Source organism: Oenanthe melanoleuca, chromosome 2 (assembly GCF_029582105.1).
Source record: "Oenanthe melanoleuca isolate GR-GAL-2019-014 chromosome 2, OMel1.0, whole genome shotgun sequence".
Classification (NCBI taxonomy): domain Eukaryota; kingdom Metazoa; phylum Chordata; class Aves; order Passeriformes; family Muscicapidae; genus Oenanthe; species Oenanthe melanoleuca.
Window position 1 is genome coordinate 132,839,935 of NC_079335.1, and position 13,670 is coordinate 132,853,604.

At 45.9% G+C, this 13,670-nt stretch overlaps 1 protein-coding gene across 1 annotated transcript; it reads right to left on the minus strand.

Moving 5' to 3' along the window:
* Positions 1 to 4,592: 4,592 nt before the first annotated feature.
* Positions 4,593 to 10,636, minus strand: LOC130248842 (patched domain-containing protein 3). Its single transcript, XM_056482865.1, has 4 exons — positions 9,823 to 10,636; positions 9,492 to 9,613; positions 8,167 to 8,312; positions 4,593 to 6,193 (listed from the first exon to the last, which is right to left on the minus strand). Exons 1-4 carry the CDS (start codon positions 10,552 to 10,554, stop codon positions 4,593 to 4,595), a joined length of 2,601 nt encoding a protein of 866 aa, XP_056338840.1. The 5' UTR covers positions 10,555 to 10,636.
* Positions 10,637 to 13,670: the final 3,034 nt, after the last annotated feature.

Genomic DNA, 13,670 nt, shown 5'->3' on the forward strand with positions numbered 1-13,670 from the left:
CTATTTTGAAGATGCTTTTTAAGACAAACACACACAAACACACACACACACACACACAGAGAGTACTTATGAATGTGTTATTAGAGAAACATGGGTATCTGTTGAAAACACGTGAGCTGATCCTCTACCTTTTGGTTTTAAATTGTAAAGCATTGGTATGTATTGGCTAAAAATCATGTAAAAATCATTATTTGTTTGTTACTTGTTGGCTATGATCACATTACAGCAGAGGGAGTCTCATTCTGCACATTTCATAGTTTGAGGAATCCAGTTGGTAGTAGTGCATTAACCATGAGCGTAAGAATGGGTAGGAGTGTGCTCTTACCTCTGAAATGCAGAATTATTGATAAAATGACATATTTTGTGGTGGGACATGAAACATCTTTGGCTCATAAATATTTCTTTTGAATTTTATAACTGAGAACTGTGGCCTAAACACCAGTTACTGCTCTGCTTTCCATGAAGTTGCAAAAAATGTTTACTGTGAGTCTAGAAGGAAATGCATATTTTATACATATGTCATATCCTATTCTGGTCTGTGTATTTCAGATTTAATTCATTTGACAACCACCTATTTGGGATTAATAATATGGAAGCAGAACGCATGGATCCACAACAGAAATTACTGATAGAATGCACATACAAAGCCCTGGAGGATGCAGGAGTTCCTGTAGAATCTGTCAGTGGCACCAGAACAGGTGTTTTTATTGGTAAGATGAAAATTGGTAAGAAAGTGTGTTTGAAGTTCATAAAGGTTGGAGCAACCCTTCATAACCTTTCAATATGTTATCTGGCACGGGATCTAGGCTGGATCTTGCCTGGAGATGTAGGGCTACTGTGCTATGGCACTACTGGTTACTTTTGGTAAGAATTACCAGGCTACTCTAGAAGTTCATGGTACAATTCCTGTATCTCTTTTTGGTGCTTTAATTCCTGTGTTCAGGCACTGAAGTGAATCAAGAAACAGTTTATCTGTTGCCAACTAACAGTTGCTTTCCAAGCCAACACTTCTTGGGAAAGAGTCAAGCAAGGCTGTGATGTTCCACCCTTAAGAGGAAGGGAACACACAAGATGTGTAATTGTTTGGGTCTGCAAAAAATCACGAAGTTTTAATACTAAATTACACACTTGGCATGGAAATTGGTATGTTAGTCATCCCTGAGATGGTCCCCCACAACATTCTTTTCCCTGAATTAGAGAGAGATGGATGTGATGGGTAGACTGCTGGGTGGATGAGGAACTGTTCAATTGGTTGCATGTGAGGGGTAATCGTCAGTGTCTCAGTGTCCCAATGGATACTGGTGACACGTGGTATCCCACAGAGGTCTGTACTAGGAACACTGGTATTTAAGGCACAGACAAAGGCATTGAGCAGATGAAACTGAGCTGAGTGGTGCAGTTGACATGCCTGAGGGTCAGGATACCACTTTGCCTGGAATACTGCATCCAGCTCTGGGGTCCCCAGTATATGAGGAACCTCAACTTGCTGGTGTGAGTCTGGAAGAGGCCACAAACATGATTAGACTGCTGGAGTACCTTTCCTTTGAAGACAGATCGAGACAGATGAGGTGGTTCAGTCTGGAAAAGAGATGGCTCTGGGCAAAAGTGGACCTGGAATAGTGACAGGAACAAACATTTTAGCAGGGCCTTTGATATAAGACAAGCAGTAATGAGTGAACTAAAAGGCAGTCGACTTAATACAAGGAAATTTTTTTACAATGAGGGTGGTAAAACACTGAAGCAGATTGCCCAGAGAGCTGGAAATATTTATGGTCAGTTTGGACTGGATTCTGAGCAACCTGATCATGTAGAAGACACCCCTGCTTACTGCAGGAGGGTTGCACTAGAGGACCTATAAAATGTTTGACCCTGGCCAAATGCCAGGCATCCATGCAAGCTGTTTGTTCAACTTCTCTTGCTCTCAGCTGGGCAGAGGAGAGGGAAAAAAAAATAACAAAGGGATTGCAAGTTGAGATGAGGAGTTGGAGAAAACACTCTAAGGGCAAAACAGGTTAAAATTTAAAGGTATAAAGTGAATTTATATTAACAGAGTCAGAAGAGGGCTATGAGAAGTAAAACAAGCCTTTAAAACACTTTTACCACTTCCCCCCCCACCCCCAGCACCTCCCTCTTTCCCAGTGACAGCTCAGGAAGACAGGAGATGGGTGTTTTCTCCGAGATCTTTTTCTGTTTGCTCAGGGAGAGGAGCATTTCCTCTTCTATGCTGTGGGTCCCTCCCACAGGAGACAGTTCTTTGTGAACTTCTCCAGCATGGCTCCAACCTCAGGAGCAGCAGTACTGCCAAAACTGCTGCAATGAGTCCTTCCCACTGGTCCTCCCAAAATTGCTATGGCATGGGTCACTTGTCCATGGGGTGGAGTCCTTTAAGGATAGGCTGCTCTAGTTTAGAAGCAAGCGTTCTCTCTCTCGATCTCTGGAAGCAGGGGCACTCTCTCTCCATTTGGATCTCTGACTGGATCACAGCTTTCTCCAGTATCCATCTGCTCTGGAATGAGCACTTCTGTCATGGGTTGCAAGTGGATTTCTGCATTCCCCATGGACCTCATGGGCTGCAGGGGGACAGTTTGTTTCACCATGATCCTCACCACGGCCTGCAGAGGAATCTCGGCTCTAGTGTTTGGAGCTCCTCCTCCCCTTTTTCCACTGACCTTAGTGCCACTGTGTCATTTTCCCTCACATATCCTTACCTCCTCCTCTCCTCTGACTAGAAGCTGCTGCCTGTAAGTACCACTGCCAACAAGTTCCACCAATTAAAAGATTCCTGCAGGATTCCACAGTGCCGAGAGGTCAATCTAGGTTCCTTGCTGGGAGTCACTCACCATGCTTTCGCTGCCAGCAACGTGGCCCTGCCTCCACCGAGCGGGCAGTGGTGGCTGCCGCGACACTGGCACTATTTAACACCTCTCTTCATGTGGGGCTGGGAAGGAAAAGCTGTGGCCACCACCCCTGCCCTTCTGTCTCCAGCACGGCTGGCTAGGGGTGGCCAAGGAGGCATGACTCACCACAGGCCACGCCAAGATGGCGGCAGGTGCAGCGTATTGCCTCATGCTGCTGGGATGGTCCTGGTGGCGGCACCTTGCCACCCCTGGAAAAAAGCTGCGTGTGCACTGCTTGGATCTTTTTCTTAAACATGTCATCACAGAGGCATTACCAACCTCTCTAATTTGGCTTAGCAGCATGTCCATCTTCAGAGGCATCAGACATTAGCTCTGTCAGACATGGTGGAAGCTTCCAGCAACTTTTCACAGAAGCCACTTTTGTGGCCCTCCTCTGTTACCAAAAAACAAGGCCGTGCCAAACCAACACAAACTCAAGTCCCTTCCAACTCAAACTATTCTATGACTCTCAAGAGAAGGATCTTGCCTTGTTTACTGGGTCTCATGAAACTGGACAGATATCCACAGGGAACAGAGGCACTCTCTGGCTTTGTTACACTTGCTCAGTTTCTCAGAAGAAACTCCCACAGCAGCAGATTTGGACTGAATGATTTAATAAGTTTGACAACAATTTTTCCAGAATTAAACACTGGTTACCATCATTTATTTTATTTCCATGATATTGGGTCATTCATGATATTGGCTACAAATTATGAATTGATTTTCACCTACTGCCTTGTCCCCTTAGGTTAGAAGATTGCCTCATATATTCTTAGCTACTACTCAGTGAAAGCTCCTCTGCTCTATCGACACATCACAGGATGGGTTGTCGCTCTTGAGCACAATGGAATTTGTGGGATTGCAGTTTTAGGACTGATCTGCTTAAAACCTGGGTTTCTTTTTCACTTTGTCCCAAATCAGGCTGTGATTCTCCCTAAAGAATGCTTGCCCTGTCATACCATGGCGCAGCATCTCCCAGGGTGGTTACTGAGGAGGTCCATGCAAGTTCAATAACCTGCAGCACAACCCTTTGCAAACTGCAGCCAACAGGAGCTACATACAAACTTCTTAAGGGTACCAGATGTTCAACCTTAGCTAGAAAACAGGACACCAAGAAAAGGCTTTGAATAGAAAATGGCAGTCAGCTTGGGTTTAGTCTTCCCCAATGGTTTCTCATGCTCTTTTAGGAACCTAAGCACATTTTGTCTCCTGAAGGCTTATGAGTTATTGCAGTCTGAGACAGTTCAGACCTCTTACAATTTTGCTGTAAAACATCCAGATTTGAGCCTCTTGGGGAAAAATTGTCTTCCACCTCAGTGTTAGGATGAGTTACAGGGAGGAAATAGAGTCCAGTGGGAGTTAATCTTCCCTACTATGAACATGTCCTGACAAACATTTAACAAAGTCCATTAACCTGATGCAGTGGTCAGTGTTTGCAATAATTTTAATACATTCAGTAAAAAATTCACACAAAAAAGATAATCAACAACATTAAGGTGGTAGTTGAACATACACAAAGATAAAAATTGCATATCCATTCTGTGTGGTTTGTTGTTATTTTTCTTGTCTGGCTGCTCTGAAGCCTTTGTTGATCTGATGTATTTATTCTTCTGTTTTTCATGTCTTGTATTCTGTGACAGTTACTGCATTTGAACCTACACATAGTAAATATATAAAATCTCATATTTAAATTATTCATGGACAGTCTTTATCATTTCTAAATCTATGCTCTAAATTTTTAGACAAGTTATTTTGGGGAGAACTGCCAAAGTTTCCAAAAAATGTTAAAAACACTGGAATAAAAACAAGTCCATGAAGAGCCCCAAACAAAATAACAAGGAACATGATCTTGAAGAATGTCCTGAAGATGTAGGTATTTGCTGCAGCCAGGACAACTACTCCTAGTATCGTAGAAACTGCACCCTGTAGTACTGGATAACCCAACAGGGACAGAGCTTCAGTTGCCCTTTTATTGGCCGATGACTCTCCACTCGTAACAAAGGCATAGGAAATATGAGCAGAAAAATCTACTGAAAACCCAATGCAAATGACCAGGTTGATCATGGATATGGAATCGAGATTGACGCTCCAGAATGTCATGAAACCAGCAACGCCAACTATAACAGAGGCTATGGCAAAAGTCACCCACAAGCAGCACAGCGGGTTGGGAATGAGCAGAAGGGAGACAACGAGCATCGCCCCGGCAGCAATGACGATGTTCTGAATCGTGTTCTGCACTATTACCAGGTACTGGTCATAGTAGATGAAGGCTGGGTGATACACCTGCAGTGGAATGCTGCACTGCTTGGCTGACTCTCTTAACTGATTGAGGAGATTCTTCTCATCCACGGCTGATGTCACGTTCACCGTCTGGATAAAGAAACGTGAAGCTTCTACTCCATCCTGAGTCATGTTTATGTCCCACTCAAAACTGGGAAAATCCGAGAACAGTATATTTAAGTTGCTTAAGAAGTCAGTTTTACTGTTTATACTTACCAAACCTCCTTTGGCAAGTTCTGTGTATACTCTCAGCCATGACTCTGAGAGGTTCCTATCTACATAGGAAATGTTCTCTAAATTCTGTGCACAGCTCTCAATGCCAAGACGCACGGACTCATTCCAGTAATCTACACTCTCAGTAATGACAACCATGACCCTGGGTCCATATGTGGAGAAGTATTTCTCATCATTATCATAGTATGGAATAACGTAGGAGTCATCATTTGCCAGATTTCGGAGATCAATGCCTTCCCTGATCTGAGTACACCCGTAAATGCTGCCACCCAAATACGCTCCATACAGCAACAGCATGAGCAGCTTGATCCATCTATTTGTAACAAAAGGGCCATAATACTTTTTAAAGAATATGCTCATTGGATGCTCGCCTTCTGGCTCAGATGGCTGCCCAGAACCGCTGCCGATACAGCAAGCATTGTACAAGCAGGAGTTCTCAGCCGGATCTTTACCTACATCCACACGCATACAAGTCAGCCAGTGTCGGTTCCCTTGCTCCCTTTTGTGATTTAATACCAGAACTGCCCCAAAGAAGGTCAGGGTATATACATAGCAGAAGACAAAGGCTGTGCCTGTGTAGAGGCAAAAAGACCTCACGGATGGAAAAGCAGTCCAGGTGCCAATGAAGAAGGCCAAAACATCTGTCAGAGTAGTGATGGTCACAGAAAGCGCTGCCTCTGCATAAGTCTCAGCCAGCAGAGATTTAACATTGGATTTATCTTTTTTCCTTGAACTTTGTTCCCAGGAAGCAATCATGATGAACATGTCATCAACACCAACCCCTGCAAGAGGAGAGACTGTTAACGTTGCACTGCAAGTGGCAGCTTCCACCAACACCCAACAAAACTACAACATCAATCACATTTCATTCTGCATAAAATTTTGAAAAAGGAAGTTGGGCTACTAACACTGCCCAAGCGCTGATGAAAGTTACAAGAGAGTTTGGAAAACAGATCCTTTGAGTGTAGCTGAATGTATCATCTTTCAGCATTTCCTGGTGACCTGATGGGGTGTTGATCCCTCACCTACTCCACTGAAGGACTCAGTACACCTACTGCATCTCTGACAAGTGTCTTGTAGCTGATGTCCATGTGTCCTCTGATGCAGATGACACAGATTTCAAAGGATCACATATTCTGATGCTCAACTGTTCTCATCACTGGAAGCATCCTCCATTATCTCTGGAATCTCTTCTTCAGCACTGTAGCAACTTAGACCAATAATTTCTTGTTCTGCCTTCAGAAGGCAGGAAGAGCAGCTTCTATCACATGGGAGAAGAGTGATTCCAGTTTTCCAGTGACTCACATTTTTTTATGATATGTTCCCTCCACTTCACTCCAGTTTTTCTTCCAGCACTTATTCACAATTTATTACTCATTTCTGTTCACATTTGTACTGATGCGCTCATAAATATTACCTGCCAGGTCCCTGGGAAAACCTGCCAGGAAAACTGGATCCTGGGCTTGGGTTTTTGCTATAATGGCAGAGGAAGTGAGCTGAAGTTCAAAAATGAAGTGCCTATGGGCTTCTCTAACATCTGCTAATTCTCAAGATTATCACCTCACAGTATTTTTCCATGTTGTCAAGGGCTCTACTAGTCACTGAAAATTAATCACACAAAAGGGAAATTAAGGCTGCATGAATAGTGGAGTGAGATTTAGCCAAGCATAGAAGAAGAAGAGATAAAATCATTACTTGCTACCTGAACAGCCAGTTGCCAGTAAACATGCAAAGATGAATTAAGCAGCATGTCAAAAGGTACTACTGGATGCAGTGAGCCTGGATGCTTTGGAAAGCAAGCAGCATTCAAAGCAAATCCTCTGATGTACTGACAATTTGTTTGCTTTAACACAAGGAAAACAGAAGTCTGCATGTTATTTCTGAAGATCTGAAGAGATTGGCTTAAGCCCTTTCCCAGGGATACAAAAGGGTCTTTTGGATAGTCAGGGCTGCAGCCATTGATGAGCAAACAAAAGGAAATAAAAAATGCACTGGAATTATGCAGGAAAGAAAGAAGCAATGCCTGCCCAAAGGAGCATTTGCATTGGACAGTTTAAGATGTCAACTTGGGAGCTCCAAGTGTTTTCCTCAGCATGAAACCAAGCCCAAGAAAACATCAGATGCATTTATCATATAGGAGACCAGTAAGGATTTAAAAGCAGTAATTTGTTTCCAGCAACATTATCTAATTGGAAACATTATCTAATTGCAGCAACATTATCTAACAGTATCTGGAGAGTTCAGTATTGGCTGTTAAGCAGTCTGTGTAACAAGGATGCAGTGATACCAACTTCTGTGGGTTTTTGGGGGAAGCTGCTTGCACAAATGGTGCATCACTTCAGTTGTGTAGGTGAATGAGACCGGTTAGTACACAGATGTTATATTGCAGAGGATTAATCATCCTGGCTCCATTTCCAGGGACATTAGAACAATGCCAGAAGTGCTAGCCTTACCACTCTCTCATTTACAGTCTTCCTGCTCTAACAATAGGTCTAGATCAGATCTTCTCTTCTGGGAAAAGCTGCCCTTGCACCAGAACCCATCTCCAGTGCCACTGTGGGCACACTGAGCTGAGCTGAGGGGCTTGCCTGCCTGTAGGTGCTCTGAGGGGGCTGCACTTCTGTGTATCTCCTCCACTCACTTCAGGAGAAAATGTTGTATTAGCTGACATTCACACCATAAGACTGACACCATTAGATTGCTTTAACTTCACTCGGGTCTTTGTATCTGAATACAACTCACTTTTTCTACTTACCCAGAATCAGGAATGGTGCATTTGCTACTGTGACCACAAATGGCACTCCACAGAAGAGTAGCAATCCAAAGCTGCTTAATACAGCTAAGCCAGAAGAAAGCACTCCACAGCTTGCAAGCCAGATATTATTTCTTATACAGCTCAGTCTGAAAATAATTCACAGAATATCTTAGTTATGTGACAAATATGTCACAGGCCATACCCTGCCTGAAAAGAACACGTGACGAATGATGCTATGAGAGATCCCAGGTGTCAGCATTTGTGAGGTTAGGACCTCCGGTGCTCTAGGCACCAATTTCATCGGGTTATCTTCTTAAATAAGCAGCTAATAGTTGCTGAAAGGTTATTTATTGCAGAAGCACATCAGTCTCAAAAGGCACAATCACAGACATCAAAGTCCATGCTAAGTTTTGATATAAAGTCCCAAACAGAAGTAGAAGCTGATCTTGTCAGGGTCCTGGGAAGCTGATGTTGCTGTGGCAGCTCCTATCTTCTTGGGTGTTGACTGATGACAGTGAGAGAGCAAAGCAAAGCAAAAGCAAATGGCAGTGGCAAAAAGCACCAGCTCTTCCCAATGCATGCTCTTATCTTCTCAAAAAGCTAAGAAAAACTTGGTCCACCACTCCTTAAGCGATTAGAATTCTAGTTTCCTAACACGCTAGGTTACGTATAAACTATTCATAGGTCTCTCTTGTTCTATCTGAAAAATGTAAGCAATATTCTTACTATAGCTCTACTATGTCTAAAACTACGTTCCTGGAGCCTCCACTGAAAACACTAGTATGTTTTTCAACCTTTACTAGAACTCACACTTCTGCTATGGCATTTGAAACCTTTCACTTACTAAAAGCACTAGAGCTCATACTAAAACTTATTGACTCACTTACTTATCCTAAAACTTAAACTAACACCTCTACCTTATGCATGAGTGGCTTAATACACTTCAATCCATCCAAAGTCTTTAATTCAATCCCTGCACTCTGATTTCTCTCTGAAGAATTCAGAAAGACCCCTGACTCACTGACTCCAACAAGCACTAGACATGATTAATTTCTCTAGGAGGTGAGCATTCGAGTTGGTCATGTCTACACTGAACACTTGTTCAGGTATTTATGCCGTAGTCACCATGAACCCTATCTAAGCAGCTAGGAAATATTCATAGACAGACAAGAAAAAGCAAAGAAATACATTTTGCCTATTCTTAAATATCACTATTAAATGCAGCTTCAAGAACACCTTCACTCGGCAAGAACAGAAACCAAGTGAGGAAGGCAAAGAAGAGCAGAGATCACTGCTCATTGAGCCATAGCTTAGAGACATTTTACCTTAGGCAAGAGACGATTGCAAAGGTGATTGTCAGGAAATATGTTATGGAGAAGAGTGGGATCACACTCTTGGTATTTCCTTCAAACTCTTGTTGTCTGGACAATGAGGTAAAGTAAGTCACCTGCCGTTAAACAACAAGAAACGATAAAGCACTTTTCCTCTTCTTGTTCTTTGCACACACGCACGGGCAAGGCCAAACATCACGTTGGCAGCCGCGCATTGCCCTGGCCCTCGCAACCCGCCCGCCTTCTCCCACATCCCCGTCTCTTTTCCTTTCCATTCCGCGACGGCGCTGCCCGGACGTTTCGGCCGCACCCGTCCCTGCGTTACCTGGATGGAGCGGAGGCGCAACTCCGCCAGCTTGGAGGAGATGTTCCGCAGGAAGCTCCGCAGCCACTGGCGGCTGTCCTGCGCCTCGGGGCCGTCCTCCCGCAGGTAATAGAGCAGCTTCAGGGCCCGCGCCGTGCGCACCCGCCCGCCGTCCGTCTGCACGCCGCCCAGCGCGGTGCCCAGGAAGACGCTGCCATTGACGGGGAAGCGGAGGCTCCCCGGGGCGGGCGGTCCCGCATCGCCCCGCCGCGGCAGCAGCGGGTTGGGGCTGGCGCAGCCGTCGGCGGTGCGGGCGCAGAGCCGCTCGTACTCGGCGTCGTGCACGGCCGCGTTCAGCCGCAGCACCTCTGCCCACGCCGCCGGCTCCAGGACCGAGGTGCCGTCGGTCGCCACGGCGATGAGGGCGGCGTAGGCGCCCTCGGTGGGCAGCCGCGGGGCGGAGAAGCGCTCCGAGTCGTTGGGGGGAAAGTGCTGCCGCACGAAGTCGCGCTCGGCCTTGGCGGGGCCCCACGTCGGCGTGAACTGCCCCTCGATGTCATTCGCCTGCAGCTGCGGCAGGAAGATGAAGCCGGCACCCAGCCCGCCCGACAGCAGCAGCGGCACCAGCACGAAGGGCCAGGGGCAGGCGGCCACGCCGCTCGCCAGCCCTTGGAAGAGCCGGCGCAGCGGCCGCTCCAGGCAGTCGGTGTTGCGGCAGGAGCAGCGCTCCGCGGGGTCCCGCGGCCCCGCCATGGGCGAGCACGGGCTGCGGCGGCGGCTCCTCGCCGCGGGCGCGACCCACTGGGACCCGCGGAGCGGTCTGTGCCGGCGCCGGAGGAGAGCAGAGAGAGAGGAAATGAGTTCAGAGCCTCCCTCTGCCCGTCGGCGCCGGGAAGGTAACGCAGGTTTTCAGAGGCGGGCGCGGCCGGGGCGCTCCCCCGCCTTGACTCACGAGCTGCCCGGGATGGGCAGGAGGGCTGATCAGGCTTCCCCCTCTGCGCTCCGCCGCGCCCCGCCCCGGTTTCGGGTACCCGTGTGCTTCGTTATCTCGCAAAGGGGACTTTTCCTGTGTATAGCGTGCTGAACAAACCTACTGGGGAGTCAGGTGAGATCTGGGCCTATTATGAGAGAAGAATTTAGATAGAGCAGAAGGAAAGAGCCTCTGGCATGAAGTCTGTGTTTGATGAAAGCTCACATCTAGTGGACACCAGGGATTTCAAGTAAATTTGGGGCTACCTCTTGGGATCTCATACCTTGAACTCCCTATAGTAAAAAGGATTTAATGTGATCCTTGGGTATATGAGCAGAGAACAAGCCAAGGGAAGGGACTTTCATTATATGTAATGGAATCAATAAATCCACTGTTACAGAGCTAGCTTCCATGTTGTAAGAAGGAGAATTAAAAGGTGAGAGGTGAGGTGTAGTGATCCTGAGCAGGAGACCATTGCCTGTCGAAGAGTTAAGGAGATCACATGGCAGTGAGGCTGTGCTGTGCTGCATGCCCAGTGTCTGGGCATGCACCAGTCTGTGCCTGCAGGATAGCTTCAGCCAGCCCATGGTTCCAGGGGAGCCTGCAAAGCATCTCCTATTTGGTGCCAGTGGTCAGAAAGCCTAGACTTTTGTTTCTTGTTTTCTCCAAATCTGCTGCAGCTGTTACTTCACCACTAAAAATTATTCTTCTGTCTGAAATCGAAGCACAGACAGTGGTGATGTGCATCTTGTCGTGTTTGCTCTTTCAGTGTACAGGTTTACAAAACGGGAGTGACAGCAGAAGAAATAAAAGACTTTGGAACAAGAGTTAGCTATTCCAGTGAGCAAGTCACAAGAATATCATTGGTGTGATGTGCCAGCGCTTTATGCAGTAGTAGTGATGGAAAGGATCTTTCCAAGTCCAAAACCTACCCTACAGCCTGGTGTTCTTGAGACTGGTAAGTGACAGTGGTTTGAGTGGCTTCTGACTGAGAAGAACATTAAGCTCAGATGTGCTAGTCAGGTGTACAAATACTTTGCTAATGCTTAACAGGCATGCACTTCTTCTCCTTGCCTTTGAAAGAAGTAACTCTCTCATCTCTTCTCCTACCAGTACTTACAAAGAAAAGCTGTAGGTATTTCTTCTCTCCTGTCTAGGGAAGGCAGGCTTGGCACCTGTGAGTACAAAATAGCCAGCCAGGCTCTGAGCAAAGTTATATATCTTCTGCTGCATTCAGCACCTAGGGCAGGTTGGATCTTGGTGATTCCCTTTTCTGTGCACAGGTGCTATGAGACAAGTATGCCAGCTCTGAATTTCTCTCTGGGAGACAGGCACTTTGAAGCTATTTCCTGTAGCTCCTAACTTGTCAAAATCTAAGTGCTAATTAGCATTAATCCAGTGATAGCTTCTCCCATGTTCGGTTCTCAATTTCTTTGAATGGTTTGACACTAAAGTAAGTCAGAGCTTAAAGTAAGAGCTGTTTACATAGGAGGAATTTGTCAACAGAAAAAGGGGTACTTGATGTCATGTAGACATTTAAGTCTTAGTGTTAGTTACCCAGCTGAAAAACATAGCCTTTCTTACAGAGAGATAACTAGTAAGAAGAATAGACATGTACCTGGGAATAAATTACAGAGACACACCTAGCCATAGCCAGACACCAAGAAGATTTCTAGGAAAACCTGGCATTATACCATGTTGTGGAGGAATCACTGACATTGTAACAGACATGAAAAGATGGTGTCCAGCTGTAAAACACAACCATGAAGTGTTAGTGACTTTTTTAAGCTCACAAGGCAGAAAATAAAATTTAACCACTTGTCCTAGCCAGTTTCTTTCTGGCTCCTCAGGAGCTTGGGACAAACTCTGGTAATAGTCAAGAGTGGCCTAGTGGCAGGAGCTATCCAGTCAGGACACCCAGTGCACTGGGCTGAGGTGGTGCCCTTGGGTTAGCTCTGAGACTTGGGAATCTCACCTACAGCGTGGGAAGATTGTTCCGCCAACACTCAATTCAGAATGGACTTGGAGAAAGAAGTATATGCCAGTCTTCTCCCACAGCGTGGATTCTTGTCCTTGTTCCCTGGCCCATTCATGTTCTTGCTACTAATTTCTAAAAGGATAAAATCTGAAATGTTTCTTGGGGAAGAGCTAGGAGCTGGTCTACAGGACTTCCAGCCAGCCAGCTTTCTGGTATTTTTTGGATGAAGGCACAGGCTTTTCTGATTTTTGTGTTTCATTTGCTGGGAGTTTCAAAGTGAAATCCCAGTGAATTGGTGTTTAGACATATTGCCCCATAGATAAATGCTCACAGAGGAACATTTCTTTGTATTTCCTAGTGCTAAAGAAATGGTGAGAAGGAAAGCTGATATATAATCTGACATGCCTAGAAGACAGCTGAGATGGATAACTGGTGCCTCACATTTAAGCGAATTTTGCTTGCATCTTTGCAAGTTTTGTGGGGTTCAGCAATGCAATAAATTAATTTCTAATATCCCCAGTGGCCTCATCTCTAGGTGGTGTCAGAATGTACCTAACACAGGTACATTGTCCACTTCAAGACCACATGAACCAGTGAGAGTGGTAAACACCAAAAGGAAAAACAAGGCCAGGAGGAGAGAGAAGAAGGGAGAGGTCCTCACTGGAGCAGAAGGAGGGAAGAGGATACCTGGGCAGGGGCTGGAGCCAAGGGAGCAGGAGCTGAGACATGCAGCCCTGAGGAACTGTGTCCTGGTGTGTGCTGGCCTGAGTCTCCTGTGCGGGCCACTCCCTCAGTAAAGGGGCTGAGCATGGCCTGCGGTGAGGAGCAAAAAGGGTAGCAGGAGAAAGAGGTGTCTAAAGGGAAGCAGGGTTTTTTCCACAGGGTTGGTTGGGTTTTTTACTGTCTCCCTTGATACCAGAA